The sequence below is a fragment of the Rhynchophorus ferrugineus genome, unplaced genomic scaffold, assembly GCF_030347505.1.
Source record: "Rhynchophorus ferrugineus isolate W39M unplaced genomic scaffold, kcgeb_rfMv2 rfM8, whole genome shotgun sequence".
NCBI lineage: Eukaryota > Metazoa > Arthropoda > Insecta > Coleoptera > Curculionidae > Rhynchophorus > Rhynchophorus ferrugineus.
The window spans coordinates 16,709,296-16,728,920 of NW_027472587.1; the positions used below are offsets into that span (position 1 = coordinate 16,709,296).

At 33.1% G+C, this 19,625-nt stretch overlaps 1 protein-coding gene across 2 annotated transcripts in view; it reads right to left on the reverse strand.

Annotated features, from left to right (window-relative positions):
• Window positions 1–19,625, reverse strand: part of LOC143201271 (protein turtle homolog A) — a 461,942-nt gene that overhangs the window by 64,245 nt on the left and 378,072 nt on the right. For both annotated transcript variants that reach the window (XM_076412222.1, XM_076412221.1), the window contains exon 3: window positions 5,655–5,863. In XM_076412222.1, coding sequence (XP_076268337.1) covers window positions 5,655–5,863 — 209 coding nt within the window. The remainder of the gene's footprint in view (window positions 1–5,654; window positions 5,864–19,625) is intronic.

Consider the following 19,625-nt stretch of genomic DNA (forward strand, 5'->3'; position numbering starts at 1 on the left):
TGAGTTCGAGGAGAATATTTGTTCTTCATTTATTATCATAATATTGAAAATATCTCAATGTTTTCAGTGGTTGCATTCTTAGTAGGTTGTTCAATGAGTTCGAGGAGAATATTTGTTCCTCATCTATTATCAGAATATTGAAAATATCTCAATGTTTTCAGTGGTTGCATTCTTAGTAGGTTATTCAATGAGTTCGAGGAAAATATTTGTTCTTCATTTATTATCATAATATTGAAAATATCTCAATGTTTTCAGTGGTTGCATTCTTAGTAGGTTGTTCAATGAGTTCGAGGAGAATATTTGTTCTTCATCTATTATCAGAATATTGAAAATATCTCAATGTTTTCAGTGGTTGCATTCTTAGTAGGAAGTTCAATGATTTCGGGGAGAATATTTGTTCTTCATCTATGATCAGAATATTGAAAATATCTCAATGTTTTCAGTGGTTGCATTCTTAGTAGGTTGTTCAATGAGTTCGAGGAGAATATTTGTTCTTCATCTATTATCAGAATATTGAAAATATCTCAATGTTTTCAGTAGTTGCATTCTTAGTAGGTTGTTCAATGAGTTCGAGGAGAATATTTGTTCTTCATCTATTATCAGAATATTAAAAATATCTCAATGTTTTCAGTGGTTGCATTCTTAGTAGGAAGTTCAATGATTTCGGGGAGAATATTTGTTCTTCATCTATGATCAGAATATTGAAAATAACTCTATGTTTTCAGTGGTTGCATTCTTAGTAGGTTGTTCAATGAGTTCGAGGAGAATATTTGTTCTTCATCTATTATCAGAATATTGAAAATATCTCAATGTTTTCAGTGGTTGCATTCTTAGTAGGAAGTTCAATGATTTCGGGGAGAATATTTGTTCTTCATCTATGATCAGAATATTGAAAATAATTCAATGTTTTCAGTGGTTGCATTCTTAGTAGGTTGTTCAATGAGTTCGAGGAGAATATTTGTTCTTCATCTATTATCAGAATATTGAAAATATCTCAATGTTTTCAGTGGTTGCATTCTTAGTAGGTTATTCAATGAGTTCGAGGAAAATATTTGTTCTTCATTTATTATCATAATATTGAAAATATCTAAATGTTTTCAGTGGTTGCATTCTTAGTAGGTTGTTCAATGAGTTCGAGGAGAATATTTGTTCTTCATCTATTATCAGAATATTGAAAATATCTCAATGTTTTCAGTGGTTGCATTCTTAGTAGGAAGTTCAATGATTTCGGGGAGAATATTTGTTCTTCATCTATGATCAGAATATTGAAAATATCTCAATGTTTTCAGTGGTTGCATTCTTAGTAGGAAGTTCAATGATTTCGGGGAGAATATTTGTTCTTCATCTATGATCAGAATATTGAAAATAACTCTATGTTTTCAGTGGTTGCATTCTTAGTAGGTTGTTCAATGAGTTCGAGGAGAATATTTGTTCTTCATCTATTATCAGAATATTGAAAATATCTCAATGTTTTCAGTGGTTGCATTCTTAGTAGGAAGTTCAATGATTTCGGGGAGAATATTTGTTCTTCATCTATGATCAGAATATTGAAAATAACTCTAGGTTTTCAGTGGTTGCATTCTTAGTAGGTTGTTCAATGAGTTCGAGGAGAATATTTGTTCTTCATCTATGATCAGAATATTGAAAATAATTCAATGTTTTCAGTGGTTGCATTCTTAGTAGGTTGTTCAATGAGTTCGAGGAGAATATTTGTTCTTCATCTATTATCAGAATATTGAAAATATCTCAATGTTTTCAGTAGTTGCATTCTTAGTAGGTTGTTCAATGAGTTCGAGGAGAATATTTGTTCTTCATCTATTATCAGAATATTAAAAATATCTCAATGTTTTCAGTGGTTGCATTCTTAGTAGGAAGTTCAATGATTTCGGGGAGAATATTTGTTCTTCATCTATGATCAGAATATTGAAAATAATTCAATGTTTTCAGTGGTTGCATTCTTAGTAGGTTGTTCAATGAGTTCGAGGAGAATATTTGTTCTTCATCTATTATCAGAATATTGAAAATATCTCAATGTTTTCAGTGGTTGCATTCTTAGTAGGAAGTTCAATGATTTCGGGGAGAATATTTGTTCTTCATCTATGATCAGAATATTGAAAATAATTCAATGTTTTCAGTGGTTGCATTCTTAGTAGGTTGTTCAATGAGTTCGAGGAAAATATTTGTTCTTCATCTATTATCAGAATATTGAAAATATCTCAATGTTTTCAGTAGTTGCATTCTTAGTAGGTTGTTCAATGAGTTCGAGGAGAATATTTGTTCTTCATCTATTATCAGAATATTGAAAATATCTCAGAATTAATACGTTGTGTTCAGTAGGTTGATGATATTCATTATATTCATTCTTTAACATTTATTACGTAAGAATATAAAGGAAATAAAATACAGGTTTGGTTTGAGGAGAACTATCTAGACGCGTTCAAACATGGGTTATGAAAGTGCTTGCTTAAGTTTTTTTTTGATATACCAAAGAAACTGTTCATGGATTGTCTCCAAGCTTGTAAAATAATTATCTCCTGTATAAGTTTTGGAGTAAAAATTGTTTTTTATAATCTTTGATGTTTTATTTTTAAGTGGATTTTTCAAAATTTTAGTTATTCTCGGGGTTACATTTACTAAGTTCTCTGGTAATTTAGAAATTCAAATAACATTAAAATAAAATCACATACTGTTGGTTTTCAAAGTGGTGATTCAGATACAGACGATAAAGAAAGTCATAGAAATAAAAAAGTTAGAATATGAGGCTCTGGAAGTCTAAACCGAACGGTCTCATCATCGGTGATAGCGATTAGCTAAAAGACCTTTACATGTGGACATATCCACCAGACCTTTTCTCATTTGACTATGATTTATATATATAAAATAAGAAAGATTCTTTGATTGTTTCAGAGGATGTGTTGTTTGAGAGAAAAAATTAATTTAAATAGAAAATAATAATGAATGACGTGTAGAAGCTTGAAGTATTTCAAATTATATGAGTAAGGAAACATATGGGATAAACTTAAAATGTTATTCTATTAGGATACGACAATTAGTGCACAGCGTAAGAACAAATCCAAAGACGTATATTACGAATCTTGGATATGTCTTTTAAATGAAAGGTATTCTGGAAAGCTTATATGGTGAAATCGACCTATGTAATGGAAAATGCAACAGGAAAGTCCCAAAATAGTATCGGAGACTGTATTTGGTCGAACATTTCAATGTTTTCTTGCATTGTTTATATTAGAAGAGGAGGCGCTTTGCTAGCTTAATTTATAATTAGTAACAACGAAACTATAACGGATCATTTCAATACTTTCCACAGCACGCTTTGATCCAGACATATTACTTTAATGTTCTACGTAATCCCGATAATTGTGACCGTGGCAACTTAATATACCGAATAGACTAACTACTAATGACCGTAGATCAGCGGGGACTGTTTGTATGGCTCAATCCGTCATATTAATCGCATAGAGCGAATAATTCAATACTGTTTCGATTAGTCTGATAATGGCAAGCAGAGACCTGGTCGCGAACGCAGAGGCGTCCATACATTTTTAAGGTAATTAGTTTTCGAACACGGACAGGCCAATTCGTTATAATTGGTCATATTAATAGAATGTTTGATACGTATTAATCGATACCTAGTGGCCTGGTCGGATTTTGTTCTGCCATGATCACGTGATATTAATTTATAACTAAAATTAATAATACTACAATATTACGAGGTCAAATATAATTAAAATCCTTTTGCATTGTTATCAATTTTTAATTAAAATATTTTTTTAAATATCCGTTGTATGTTACGAATGAAATACCATTTAGAAATCTTTCTTTTTGCTGCCTAGTCCACTTAAGTCCACACCAGTTAAGATAAGTTATCATTTTATATACTTTAGTAGTAAATATACACACAGAGAGGTACATAAAGACAATAGAATAATAATTTTACTAATTTTGAATTTACTATTACACCTAATACTTATTGGATCTACTCCTCAATATGAGGAATGAATGACAAAAGAAAATTAATGAAATTCAATGAAAATCACCAAGATCACGAAGAACTTTACGCCGAATCGAACGGTAGTATACAAATTTATATAGAACCTTTAGTTTTCAAGATATAATAGGTCAATTGAAAAGTCCCCGGCCTACCATAGTGAAACACATTTCTTGGCAAAATTAGTTTTGTTTATTCAACATAATTCCTTTCAAGGGTGATACACTGATTATAATGACCCTCCAACTTTGCGATAACATTTTTGTAGTATTAGTTGTCCTTTGCTTCGAAATAGGCCTCAGTTACGGCGATCACCTCTTCATTTGACGAAAATTTCTTCCCAGCGAGCATTCTTTTGAGATCTGAGAACGGGAAATAACCGCTGGGGCCAGATATGGAGAATACGGTGGATGAGGAAGCAATTCGAAGCCTAACTCATGTATTTTTGCCATCGTTTTCACTGACTTGTGACACGGTGCATTGTCTTGGTGAAGCAGCACTTTGTTTTTCTTCAAAAAGCGGCCATTTTTCGGAGATTTTGTCCTTCAAACGGGCCAATATGACTATGTAATAATCGCTGTTGATGGTCTAAAATACAGACGCCATAACCTTGCCATCCGACTGTTGCCTTTTCTATGTGCAGTTCACTCGGGTGACTGTCGATAGGACTTCGGAGTGAAATGATGGAGCCACGTTTCATCTATTGCCACATATTGATAGCTGTCAAATTTATACACGAATCTTTTGAGGGTTAAGGCTAACATAAAAAATTAAACAATAACTATAAAAGCTAATAATAAAAGTTAATTCTAGTAGCGCCATCTATGTGTCAGGCTGGGGACTTTTCAATTGATATGTTATAAAGGAATGTGCATATTCAACAATGGCCTTTTGTGTCTTCACATCATACCTCTTAGAAATATAAGATAGAATGCAATTTAACATGAATTTCATTTTCTTTACTCTCAAAATACTTCTCTGATTTTTTTGCCATCATAAATTTAGGCATTATAAAGAATTTCATGCAGGATTTGGTGGTAGGATAATAACTTTTGTGCAAATTTTAGTTTCCAAGATATATAACGAAAAGTTTGTTTTTTAGAATATATTTGATTGATAATTTGTCACTTTATGTCATTTTAAAAAATATAGCGCTACCTAACATGAATTTACAATACCTTCACTACAAAAAATAGTTTTACTTATATTTAAAGATTTTGTCTTTATCCCATTGATAAAATATTTTATCAATGAGATAAATGATATTATCCATACGTAATAATGACAATTTATGATTTTATAAGAAAAGTTATAAAAAATAATGCTGATTCTTTTTGCCTTGTATAGTCCAGTTATTAGTCATATATATATATATATATATATATATATATATATATATATATCATCTTCAGTCATTTAAAATTCATCAATAACGTCACCATATCATATACAAATATCTAACAATAGTTTATTATTACCATTATATATAAGCTTAATCTGAATCCTTTCAGTCCAGTTTTACCTAGTTTCTTCTGTTTAATATCTTTGCTCATACCACAATATTTAAGAGCCTGTATATATAACAGAATATTCAAAATTGTTGTTAAAACTGTGTGAAATCAAATTTATGAAATATATATAGACTTACCTATGACGGTTAAGTTAATAGCAAAGTTCCTCGTGGGGGATGTCTTAAAATCCACCCTACATCTGTAAATGCCTTGATCGTCTAGCTGTACCCCTTCAAGAGTGAGTGCAGCAGGTTTTGACACAAAAACGAAATAAGCTCGAGGGCCAAACACTTCCTTGTCTGACCAACGGAGGGCTTTGTTCACTGGTCTACCTCGCACATCGACACTGAAAATAAAAGAAAAACATAATTAAGATGTCTCGCATAATATCAAAGTTTGAGAGAAAAAGAATTACTTTCTATTGCTTTTTTTTATCTACTTCATCTTTCGCTGAATAGGTGAATTATCTTATATTACTATTGAAACTTCCGATGATTGAAAAATCGAAATTTCTTTATTTGTTCAGTTATTTAATATACAAGCGATTACGTAGCAATAAGCAGTGGTAATTAATTGTACAACTTTATTTTCGGTGCGTTGAATTATTAGTTCATTTGATGTTTTAGCGTAACTCTATATTTGTAACCCATACGTACAAATTGGCTTTATGATTGACTGATATTAACAATATTGGCGTACAATAGATGAAACATGTCAATAGATGTCAAGCCCATGTAGCGATTTACGATTTTACGTCATATAAAAAATATTCGAAATCCCGTTCTAGTTTCAGTTCGCAGTAGCCGAAACAAAGACATATTTCATATTTTACCGCGATGTTTACGCCGGCTCCCCCGCTGCTCATCAGAAAAATCGGGCCGGCTAACGGTTCTCACACTGTTGCCGCACGTAAATCTGCTATTAAATCGAGTCGCAGCCTCTCCTGCGCCCATCTAACGACCGACCACCCGTCATAAAACGGCGCATTTGCATTTTATATTTTCAATTTGGACCGGGCGGGCCCGGCTGACTGGCGAAACAAACCGGAAAAAGATTTGAATAAAACGCCACGACCAGGGCCGCCACCCGAACACGCGGAACTCTTCGTTTGCGACGGCCTGCGAGTTTTATGACGTCGCCGATTATGGACTTACTTAAGCTTTTTATTCGTATTTTTAATTAAAAATGTTTTTATATTCAACGATGTATCGCCGTCTATTATATTATTTTGATGTATAATAATGAAAATACTGCTCTAAAAATAATTTGGTGAAGTTTTGGTTTGATGATATAATGATAAAGATAACAAAAAAAAAAACAAAATTCAGATTAATATAAATTATGGAGTAGAATATAGCTAAACTAGCGACCCGCCCCGGCTTCGCACGGGTGCAATGCTGATACTAAATTAAATACACTACAGAAAAAATATGAACGTTGTATATAAAAACATAGCGGCCCGCTCCGACTTTGCACGGGCATAAAATATATATGCCTATGTCACTCAATGAAAACATGATTAAAATCGATCCAGTATTTTTGGTTCATTCATTACTGCCCTTGGCCTGCACGCATTAAATTTGGAGTAAAACAATTCCTCTTCCCCTATACTTACTATGAAGATTTCCTGCTGGAATATCTAAATTCATACAATTTTTATTACATTACACATTTTAAACGCAAATTTTAAATTTGTAATATCTCCGAAAATATTTGTTTAATTTACATGCTGTAAGGAACCATATTGATCTATATTAATTGCACACTGTATTTAAGGTACTTAATTCGATAAGGATTAATGCCGTATTGCTTAAAATAGCTTCGTAAATAAGCCATTTTCTCACGTAAAAAGTAAACAATAAAAATGGTTAATGTGGGTTATCCCTAAAAGATAAACATATACCATCGCGGACTTTTTTGTAGACCTTTTTATGGTGTACAATACTGTAGTACATTAATTTGATCTAACTCGTAGGGTTAGGCAGCGTTTTTGCTAATTGCTAAATAAGCCTAAAAAAATAGGTTAATTTACGACATCACGTTAGAAACCTCTAAAATTAGCAATGTTGCCTTAGTATATTATGCATGTATTATACATATAAACCTTCCTCTTGAATCACTCTGTCTATTGAAAAAAACCGCATCAAAATCCGTTGCGTAGTTTTAAAGATTTAAGCGCACATAGGGATATAGGGACAGAAAAGGCGACTTTGTTTTATACTATGTAGTGATGTGCATAAAACAAAATACCCTGCGTTGATTTAGAACATAATCGCTTAAGGTATGACACTGATTTCTTTTTGCCTCAATGGAAAATTATCGCGATCATCAATTGATACTAATGGGGTAATAGGGATATTTACAAATATGCAAAATATTACTTACGCTATGAATTTAAAGATATTTCACGGTATTGTACAAAAATACATTGAAATTTATGTTCGTGTGTATTTGTTTGTTAAAAAATTAAATCATTCGCTTTGGACACTTAGTGTCATATTTCAAGAGCATGAAACACTTAGCTATAATACGAATATAATAACGAAAATATTGCGCAAAAAATAATTCGGCGAAGGAATCCCAATTTTAGATTAGTGATATTGGAAATAAAAAATAATTCAGATTGATATAACTTATGAAAAACAAAATACATAAATATATGGAAGAATAAAGTTAAATGTGCATAAACGTAAAATGCCTCCCATTGCTTTGAAACATAATCGCTGCGGTATGATACTCATTTCTTTTTGCCTTTATGGAAAGTCATGCACGATACATTATTTGTTTTCTGGGGGATTGAAAAGCTGTAAATATCGATATCATTCTTTTTTTCACTAAAATATTTAGTTACGAGCATACCAGTAGGTATTTTAATATATTCCTTTAGATACTTGAATCTGTCATCGAATTTCTCAACAATAATTTAGTTAGGTCTAATTTAATTAAGAATAATATTTATTAATCTGTGTGTATTTTTGAATATTTGCTAATTGTGAGAATTAATTTATTATCAACGTGTTTATTAGAATTGCTGTTATCAAAATAATTACATAAAGGCCAAGTAACAGACTCTGGACTGTAATATTTGCTGTTCGTTAGTTGTCGACCGATTTTCTTAGTTATGATTTTGGAAATATATATGGAGGCCCAAGAAAGGATCGTTTAACATATTAGCACTTTTTGGACAGGACTTTTAGCACATTTTATACCCATTTTATAACGTGGAAATCGAGTGAAAAATAACTGAATGAAAATTGCGGTCGACAACAGTAAATTGCTCTATTATTTGAGTACTACAAAATGTCTCTTCATCAAAATGAACAACGATTTAGTCAAAATGTTCAAGACATCGTTAGATCGAATATTATCTGAACAGATAAAATACACACAACACAGGGGTCTGAAAAAATTGGAAGGGTAGATATAAATGATTCGAAGTTAACCTAGTAGCTTTTATAAGTTCCAATTTCAGTTGAAAATAATATCATAAAGTATCACAAATGACTTCTTGTGATTTAAAATAGATAATAATTAAATTGAAAGAATAAGAGACCTATAAATTTAGTCAAATTCAACACATATTTCCTTTTTGTTCTCTGTAGTTCACAAAAGTTTTGATATTTAAAGAAACACCACACTCTATTAATAGCCTCCCTTCCCCCTTTTCCGTCTAATAATGTCACTTCCGAAATAAAACTTAGAAACAAATAAACCCATAATGAGTTGCGACGCCATGTAGCAACAAAAACATTTAAATATTCCAGTCCCCGACCTACACAATCGCCGAATAAAAACGCGGCTTTTTTTAGACCTCCTTGTTCGTTTACGTTTGTGCGATCGATTGGCGGTGGTCTTTTTAGTATTCTGCCAGTGTCATTGTCTCGACTTTACGACAACGACAACGACCAATCGAAAAAACACCCTGGAAAACTGTTTGGTATGGTCGGAGTCGGGAGGAGAACGTTAAAGTTAACGGAACGAAAAAAGTCCAAATCAACCAGCTAACGTTCTAAAAGATTTTCTTTGATTTTTTCCAGAGATTTTGTCGTAAAATGGGGTTAGCCGCAATTGGCATGATGACTACTTCTGACAATTCTACTTATTTATTATACTTTACCCGGAATAATATAGTTATTCATGCAAAAGAAATTAATTAGATATAAAAGAACAAATTTGGAACAGTATAATTTGCGTTCTAAAACAACCGAAATCTATGCGTGACGTAGTTGTTTTGGTCGCACTGGACGGTTTGTTAGGATACAAGACTTATTTATACATTATTTTAATATTATTGTGTTATATTGGGATTTTCTAATATGTATCGATGGTGTGATGTTGGTTAATATAATTATAGATCGGTAATAACTTCAAATATGTTTTTGTTTTAGTACAGAAAAATGTTGAAATCTGGTTAAATAATACCCGTCTAGCTTGAACATGGGTAATTTATTCATTTGATGACCATTCTGATGCAAGGATTTACTATTTTAACTACCTCTAATGCCAGCTTCGTTGGCGCAGTGGTCAAGGCAACAGAACAATCCTTCTCCTGTTGCGTCGTTTAGTCGCTAGTTAGAGTCCTGCTGGGGCATGGATGTATTTTATGTTCGTGATTGTAATTATACATATCTTTTTAGGTAATAGTGGAAAATTCGACAAGGAATAACCATCCCAGTCACGCCAGTAACCGGATGTCTTCTGGCATGGTCTCTGAGTCGGTCACTGGCCAGTCGATAGGTTTAATGCTGAGAACTGTGGTTCGGAATCCACGTTAAAGAGTAGGTTTAGTCCAGATAAATCCTCCTTGGTAAAAAGGAGACTTTAAAATATATTTAAAAAGCTGCCTTTAATTAAGAAGATGGACTTCCAACCAAGCATTCGTTGAATTATTAAAATAAAAAGAAAAATATTGATTAAATACAGTACAAAATTTGATAGAATCCCATAATCCCTAATATCAAATACTTCTTTTTTTTGTACAACAAATAGTTCACCAGACTAAGGGTAACTGATACATATGTGAGTGAACAATGTGTTTCTATCAAATTTTAGAACCTGGTATGTGTACGGCAGATCGAATTTCGAAACTTTTCGAATAATATATATGTACAGACGATGTATGAATTCAAATATTGTCATTGAAGTTAAGTAAAGTAAAAAAAATAAGCAAAGATTATAGTTTAAGAAATTATAGGACAATTTAATTTGTTAAAGCATGTCTATACATAGATTTTGTGAGGTACCTGATAACGTATTGCAGTTGCATGTGCCCTTATTGGTTTCTAAGTAACTTAGTGAAAAACATGTATTTTAAAAATAAATCTTTTTTCGAATCTGTCATATATTATTATTGTAAATAAATATTTTTGTGATTATTTATTGAGTCATTATATTTATTGTCTAAGTTCTTTTTGGCAAAATTAGTTTTTTTATTCATTATGTTTTATTATCCTTTCAAAGCTAATACACTGATTATAGCGATTACCCTCCAACTTTTCAATACCATTTTTGTAGTACGATTTATCGTTTGCTTCAAAATAGGTCTCAGTTGTGGCGATCTACTCTTCATTCTACGAAAATTTCCTCCCAGTGAGCATTTTTTTGAGATCTGAGAACAGGAAATAGTCGCTGGGGTAAGATCTAGCGAATACGGTCGATAAGGAAGCAATTCGAAGCCCAATTCATGGATTTTTGCCATCGTTTTCACTGAATTGCGATACGGTGCATTGTCTTGGTGAAGCAACACTTTCTATTTCTTTTTCACTACTGATCCGACAGCTGTCAAATTTATATACGCATCTTTTGAGGGTTAGGGCTAACTAAAAACTATATGGATTTAATTCTAGTAGCGCCATCTATGTGTCAGGCCGGGGCCTTTTCGATTCACCTGTTATTAACTATACTCTTTAATAGTTGAGACAAAATAGTAACGGACAAATATAACAATGTACCAAGATCAAAATAGTTGCGTTGACAAGTTTCTCGAACAACATGTCGAAAAGGAACATCATTGTGAAAATTATTAACTAGTTGTTTTTCTTGAGATACAGTAATTTAAAAAAAAGTATAAAGTATCAATTAAATTACAGTTTACAATTGGAAGAAGCTGCTTAAAACAATAAATAAATATCAAGGCTGGAAAAGCACTCAAAATGATACACATTCCCTCGAGAGCAATAATAATTTGGATAAAATACTTAGGCTTAACACTAACTACGAGATGGAAACTTGAGATAACCAATGATTGTGATTACTCAGTCCTTGTTTATGACGACTACGGCTTTCTATTCATACAAATAATATGGATAGTGTCACGAAATCGAGTCTAAAAATAGAAAAAATATGATTATTCCATAACTGTAATAATTTTGATATGATCCTTTCGCAAATTAATTTCCCGACCAAATGGTAGTAGCTCGCGTTCGTGCTGACCATCCCTCGTTGTTTCGGATGACCGCCCACCAATCTGTCAACGTCGCCTCGTCAAAATTTACGTCAAGCGTCACATGACAACAGGCTCATCGCCACTAACTATCATAAAAGTAATTAGAAAGTTCCGGGTCCGGAAAGCACCGCGCCAGACGATTTGTTTTCGGTTGGCGTGACGTGTAAGTTGGTAAATTTCGAGAGGATTTCAAGAAGTTCCGAAAGAAAATCATTCAGGCGGTTGCAGCTTTCCACTTGCAAGAACAAATATATTCAATTAAATATAATTTGGTGGATGAGCCTGGATCTTAAAAAATTATCAATCAAAAGTGAATCCATTTGAAAATTAGAAGTATAAAAATAAATATAAAAATAGATATATTCTTGTAATAGTTTTTATTATTAGAGAAAACTAGTTTAGTTTTTCTGTGTTCCATAATAATGCGTTACTAAAAATAAATGACTTTGCGAGTTGAAACACGGAAAAAAATTAACTATTCTGCTCCCTGATCTATCTAATTGATCAATACAACTAGCTATATTTAGGTATTTATCTACAAAAAGTGTTCGATGTTAATATACATAGCCCGCTTCTATAATTAATGAAAAACAAGGCTATCAACCGACAATATTTTTTACAATAATAATGGACACTAAAAAAACAAAATTCATATTCATATAAATTATGAAAAACAAAATGAAAAAATATATGGAGCAGAAGGCAGCTAAAAAAGTACATAAAAGCAAAACACGTCTCTCGTTGCTTTGGTACACAATCGCTCACAGTATGACACTCATTTGTTTTTGCTTTTACGGAAAATTATGCAGGATCCATTATTTGTTTTCAGGGATATGGAAAAGTTGTAAAACATCGATTTTCTTCTTTGATTTTTATTAAAATATTGAGTTATGAGCATACAGTTTCTAGTTTCCAGTTTTAATATATTTTTCTGTAATATCTTTGCATGTTGTTAAACAAATAGTGGACTGCTTAATGTTTTAATTTAATTAAAATAAAATTAAGTTAATTAATTGAATTTTTATACAGACTTAAGCACACATTTGTTAAGCCTCCTTTGGGATAGTTATCGACACTATTAATTGATGGAATGAAAGTAAATTAAAGGAAATTGCATTACGGAAACATAATAATACCTTTGAGTAAATATAACAATTTTAGGGTCACTTATTGAACTTATATTGGACAGATTATTTTAAAGATATACATATACAAAAAATCATTATTATAAAAATAGATAAAATTACTTCATAAGAAGTATATTTCTTTAATTTTTAAATTATTTCGTCTGTCTTTTTGATCGATTTAACTGTCCTTTATATTTCGCTGTATTACTGGATCCTCCAATATCCCTATCTGATTTGATTGACACTGGCCGCATTTAACCTTTTTTGTAGCCATTGTATCCTGTCGAAAGTTAACCAATATCCCTCAGGAATCCATTAGGTCTGCATTATGGCGAACGACGGACAGTTTTGAGGAAATGTATCAGGTTCAGATTGATTGATTCCAGTAAACGGTCTCGGCTTGTATTTATTTCCAGGGGTCTTTGTTTAAAAGGGTATCGTATCGATAGCAATATATTGTTTCGTATACGGTTTTATCTTAACGTTGTATTATAGACGACACTATAAAATATTATCGTCTTTTACTGTTATAGCCATTGTCCTGTATCTTTTATGGGTATTTTTCGGTTTCATCGAGATCATATCTAATACAATATTTTATATGTCGTTGAGGTAGCTTCTCTATTGATTGATATTTATGGTAATATATAAGTATTACTATTGTGTATTATTATTGTAAATTGCTGCTAAAAACATTATTACTATGACAGAAAATAATAAGCGTTTTGATACCAATTTAAAAAAATTCCAACATATCTAAATCGGGTGAATAGCGAAATCGTAATATACTTGTACAGCTACCAGATGTTTTGTCAGACCTGATGACGATATTATGATTGTTAGATGTTATCCTACCCAATGCTACTTTGAATGTCTTTACGAAGTCGTTGAAATGTTGACGAATCTGATGAAGGAACCTTTGTAGTTTTTTGATTTGACATGAATGCCGTTATTTTTCACTTGATCCTTACGTTACTGAATCAATATAAATATAAAAAACATTCGCATGTTATAAACTGATTACCATCAATGTTTAATACATTATATATACTAATAGTGCTTTATAACAGTATTCAATATTTCTAGTCATAAGATAAATTTTCGAACTCACGCATAAATATTTGATAAGAATGTTTATCCTTTGTGACTGCGAAACAATTGATGATACGCCCTCTTTGCAAAATTGTTGTTTTTACTATTCTATTCTACATTTTTTCACCATACAAACTTTGCTTGGTCTTTGAGAATTATTTTAAAATCCAAATTATATAAATCGGCTCAGTCATTCTCGAGTTTTAGTGAGAGTAACAAAGATCAATTCATTTTTATGAGTAGAAGCTAGAAGATGACAATGACGGTAATAATGATTGAAATTTGACAGTATCCCGTTAATATGGAGGTAATAAATACCAAAATGGTTGGTAATATGATTATATTAATTGTTCTGGAGATATGGTTAAATATTTTGTTTAAAATTGTTTTTACAGCATGTTTTTGTTTTTGCAGCAGAAAACAGGATGTGGTGAAATAATCTCAATGTACTGATCTTAGATCACATTTTCTATTAAAATGACTTATAACAATAGTATCTCATATAAAGCTAGTAATAACTTTCTCCATTTTTTTGACAATGTCTCTGCTGTTTGTTCTCTGATTCAACATCACTATTACACCGTTTTTCACCGAAAAAAGCAAACCCTCATATTAAAAGCTGCCACGGAAAACAGCCCGAGTTTATATCTAGTCGGCACGATATATTCGTCACGCGACCTCCACGTTGCCATGTCCTCAATCTTTTTCCTCTAGACGCGTTGGCGAATTCTTCATTTATAATATGTAGATTCGTATATCTTTGTTTACTTTCAGTACTTTCTTTAGATTTTACTTAATTATGTTTTTTTTTTCGACGATGGGAGTTTAAACTCCTTTGTTCTTGGTCAGTTATTGTCTTCTATGACTTGAGCAAAGTTATAGGTAATCAAAGCGGTGGCGACAGTTTTGCCCCACGTTGTATATATATATATATATATATATATATATATATATATTATATATATATATATATGTATATATATATGTATAATATATATATGTCGAAGAGAATGGTTTTGTTTTGGAATGGTTTTCAATAAAACTTTTACTTGAATAAAGTTAAGACCAATGAACAAATGTAGTAACGTCCCCTGCGGTCTTTCACTGTGGAGTTTTATTGTTTCTATTTTTGATAACGCGGCTTTACTAATATTTTTTCACATTTACATATTAACTAGATAATATTCGTTGGTATTTCGGGTGAAATCCTAAACGGCGCGATATATCACTTCCCTTGATTACGCGGAACTCGACCCACGGTGAGGAGAAAAAATGGAACAGTTCCAATTGGGGTCGACAAGGCGGGAGAGGCGAATAATTTTAAACAAGGCCCGGGCTCTCACACGGATCCCATAAATCATGGATATTTTATTAAGAGTTACTGATGTAATAACTCACGGTCAAAAATGATACATTATGTTTGTACAGATAAATTAGGTTCATTAGGAGGGACGCGGAGGTTGGTACCTTTTGTTATTCTGTTTGCAGATTGGCTATTCCATCACTGAGGATATTTGAAGATTGGACGGTTCGGGACCTCGTGTTTTGTTTACAGGGGGTACGGGGGCGGAAAAATCGGAACAAGTCGACGGAGGTGAACGAACGTTATTTGCCGACTAATTCCGACGGATGGATGGAGGGAAACCCAGTTGACATAGGACCGGATGTTTCCACTCTGTTTGCATTGAAATCGAACTGCTCATTTACCACGTATATTTCTCTTACATCCTTTTTAATAATTGTTATATTTCGGGCACCATGCGTAGCTGAAAATTTACAAAAATGCACTTCCCATATACTACAATATATTTGAAGTAATAGGAGTGAAGCTCCTGGAGAGGGTGTCTTTGGGAATTTTTGCCAGATTAAGTTTATTACCCTAGTATGTGTAAACAGTTTTGGACCTGGATAACCAATAGCTCATAAGGTAAATTGGGAGGGAGGTATTTCTTTTTTTACCTATTTAAAGTCTCTTTTTTCTAACTATGGGTTTATCTGAATTGTACCTACTATCTAATGTGGGCTCCGAATCATGGTCCTCGTCACTAAGCCTACCGACTGGCGAGTAACCAACATAGAAATCATCCCAGAAGATACCCGGTCTTACCCAGCCTGGTGACAGGCGTAACTGGGATCATTTTCCTTGACGGATTTTACACTCTTGTCTAGGACAATAACAAACATAAATTTACGACCATGTCACAGTAGGATTCGAATCCGCGGCTATCGCAACAGTAGGAGACCGTCCTGTTGCCTTTACCACTGCGTCACTAAGCCAGCGGGTAAATATCTGAATCCAAATCAGTAACTTGTTTAAATCCCAAATAAATAGAGGTCGTTTATACTATTTTTCTCGCAATTATTCTAAATATGTCCAATATAAACATGTATGTACGTTAGTAGCATATATATGGATATGGTGAAATAAATAGAAAAAAGAAAAAAAATTCGGTTGAAATATCAATGGTACAACGAGGGTCCAGGTGTATATAAGTTATCCTGAATCCTTTGTAGCATATAATCAGGGCAGCTTATACCCGCTCAGAGCGTGGCAGTTCTTCTCCGGGACAATTTAGATGTCCATTAAGCAGCTGAGGCAAATTAATACCCCACCGAATGCCCCAAACGACGGACCGACAAGACGGTAACCGCGGCCGCCCTCCACCAATTTCGCTCTCTGCGAAAATACGGCCCATTCATTTCGGGTTTCGTGTCGTCACCCCTTTGAATCGGGGTGACAAGTTGGCCCTTCGGGACGCGCCAGTCGTTTTCTTCGAACGTTCGTTCCTCTAACGGTCCCTTTCACAAAATCAAACAGTGTTTTATATGTATAAGGGATTCTCGTTTTTTTTCTTCGGCTTTCTACCCATCTCCGTTCGATCATATATCGATTTTTAGAAAAAAACTTGCGTGTGTGTGGAGGGAGAATCGGAATTTAGATAATCGCTCTTTACAAGACTTTACGTTATACAAAATGCTAAAAAATATAATTTCTTTATTGTTTATTATTAGGTATTAGAACTAAGGATGTCAATCACGGGGAAAAGTGTCGACATTTTAAGAAAACATCATTATATCGATTTCTATATATTTAAAAATATCGATATGTGAAAGAACAAGAACTTCTTCACTTAATCCTGTTTTTTTCACGCAAAATTCACTTGATATCTGAGGGAGAGAAACTCCAAGATGTTTTCTAACCTTTGAGTTCTTTTCTCTGTTGGCTTTAGTCTACCAGCCCCTCCCCATTTTAATTTTAGCGACTGGAAAAGAGTTGAAAACATCATTTTTGTAAACATATACCAGTGTAATATAGAGCAGTTGACCAAATAAAATAAAAATTCCCATTATATTCAACATTGCAAGTCCCACTTAAGAAATGAGCGCAAAATGATAGTATAAAAACTCATCATCAAGACATTCTGGACATACATGTACAATATGGACAATATGTAACTATGGCACACAGCAAGCAACAACAATATTTAAATATTAGAAGGACTCGAGAACAAAGCTTTAAGAACTATGTTCAATATTCGTCAAAGCATGAGCAATAGCTTCATGTATCTAGATATCAATATGAGAATAGTAATGCAGGAAGTCAGTATAGCATACAGTGTCAGAGGAGTATCACAGAATGAAGTCCTCTCATAAAAAATGCATAAAACCAACTATTTAGAAGATGGAGAATACAGTGGCTTATTACCATGGCTCCGAATAGACAAGAAAACACAAATGTTCTTTGTACTTTTATACTAGTATCTCAAACAAAAGTTTGTTGTTATAAAAATAAGCGAAGTCGTTTAATTAAAACTATGGTAATTTTTAAATTCATCGCCAGATTGTTGCAAATTCTTGATAGTTGCAATTTCAGTAACATTACTAGGTTCATTTTAGGAAGGTTAGAGGAAGGCGGAACTTATGAAGCGTTTGTTAGATGTCCTACAACATATCTAAAATATCACTCAAATATGTATTTAACAATATCACAAGGTATATAGTCCTATCAATGTTCTGGATTTTTTAGTGAGTGGGTTTACGCTGTATATAGATTCAGATGGATTGTTTCTTGATAAGTCATGAAGCCTTATCTGGTTTAGTTACCAGGTCGAATGATATTCATATTCTATCTATATATATATATGCATGAAATATTCTTGTCGGCAAGACAAACGGGGTATGATGATGCTGTTTGTGAATTTAAAAATCCAGAGTCCAAATAAGTCATAAACGTATTGAAACAAGATTTTTAAATAATCCTTGGGGTTTCTAGTGATTTGGCATACTTTGTGGTGTCAGAACTATTCATAATCGATGAAGCTTTACTCGGTGTAGTTACTGGTATGACTGGATTTAATATAACGCTTACATTGTTGCCTATAAACAATTACAAAAAGATGTATCTAGAGTGGGGTTCGAATTCTTGGGTTTAAAATCCAGAGTCCAAATAACTCGGTAGAGCGCTATCAAGTTATAGAAATAAAATTGGAACTTAAATGGTTCGACGCACTTGTTTTTAGTGATTGTTTTAGGAGTGTACCGTTATGTGGACCTAGAATTATTTATATTTGGTAATTTTCTTTGTAAAGTTGTACTCATCCTCGTTACTAAAGACTCTGAGTATAATAGTCCGACTACATTGTAGCCTAAAGATAATTATAAAAGAATGTAACCAGAGTGGGATTCGAACTTGGAATCTTCTTGGCAGCGCGACAAATGGAGTATTATGATTATACGTACTGTGATAAAAAATGCATACTGCAACTAATTCATGAGCTTATATAAACAAGATTCTTTTAAAAATCTATTGACACATATTTTATATTATTATGTAACAAGTAAAATGTACTTGAACACCATTCAATAAGTTAAATAAGCGGAAATAGAACGGATATGGCATAAAAGTACTGATTTACACATGTATAAGGGTTAAAATCACTAAATGTAGCTTAAAAAACATCCATTAGTTTGTAGTCGGAATGATAGTCGGTGGCTGATGAATAAAACTGCGATTTTTCACCCGTTTCAAGGAAAAGTCGCGTTCCAAGGCCCGACCTCTTCACCCCGTCCGAATTAGCTTCTCCGTATACCCGTAAAATATGTTATTATGCAATCCGAAGCCGGGAGGGTGTAATTTTCAGTTTACGAGCGAATTGTTGAGAGTGGGTCCTTCCCCTTGCCCCCTCAGCGTCCCAATCCGGACCACGGGCGATACCGTACCGATTTCTCGTCGCTGAAAATTAAGTTTCAGCGGCGTGGGTGGGGTGAGGGGCGCCGTAGTCGCGGGTGCGCCTCGATATTGCCACCGGCGACGAGTGAACCAGCACCACCGCCTCCTCCTCTCGACGAAAACCATAACTCTTCATTCTTTATAGTTCCTGGTATTGTGCCGCAGATTTTATTAAACAACGCCTGCCGGAAACCTGCAAAAGGCTCACCTGCGG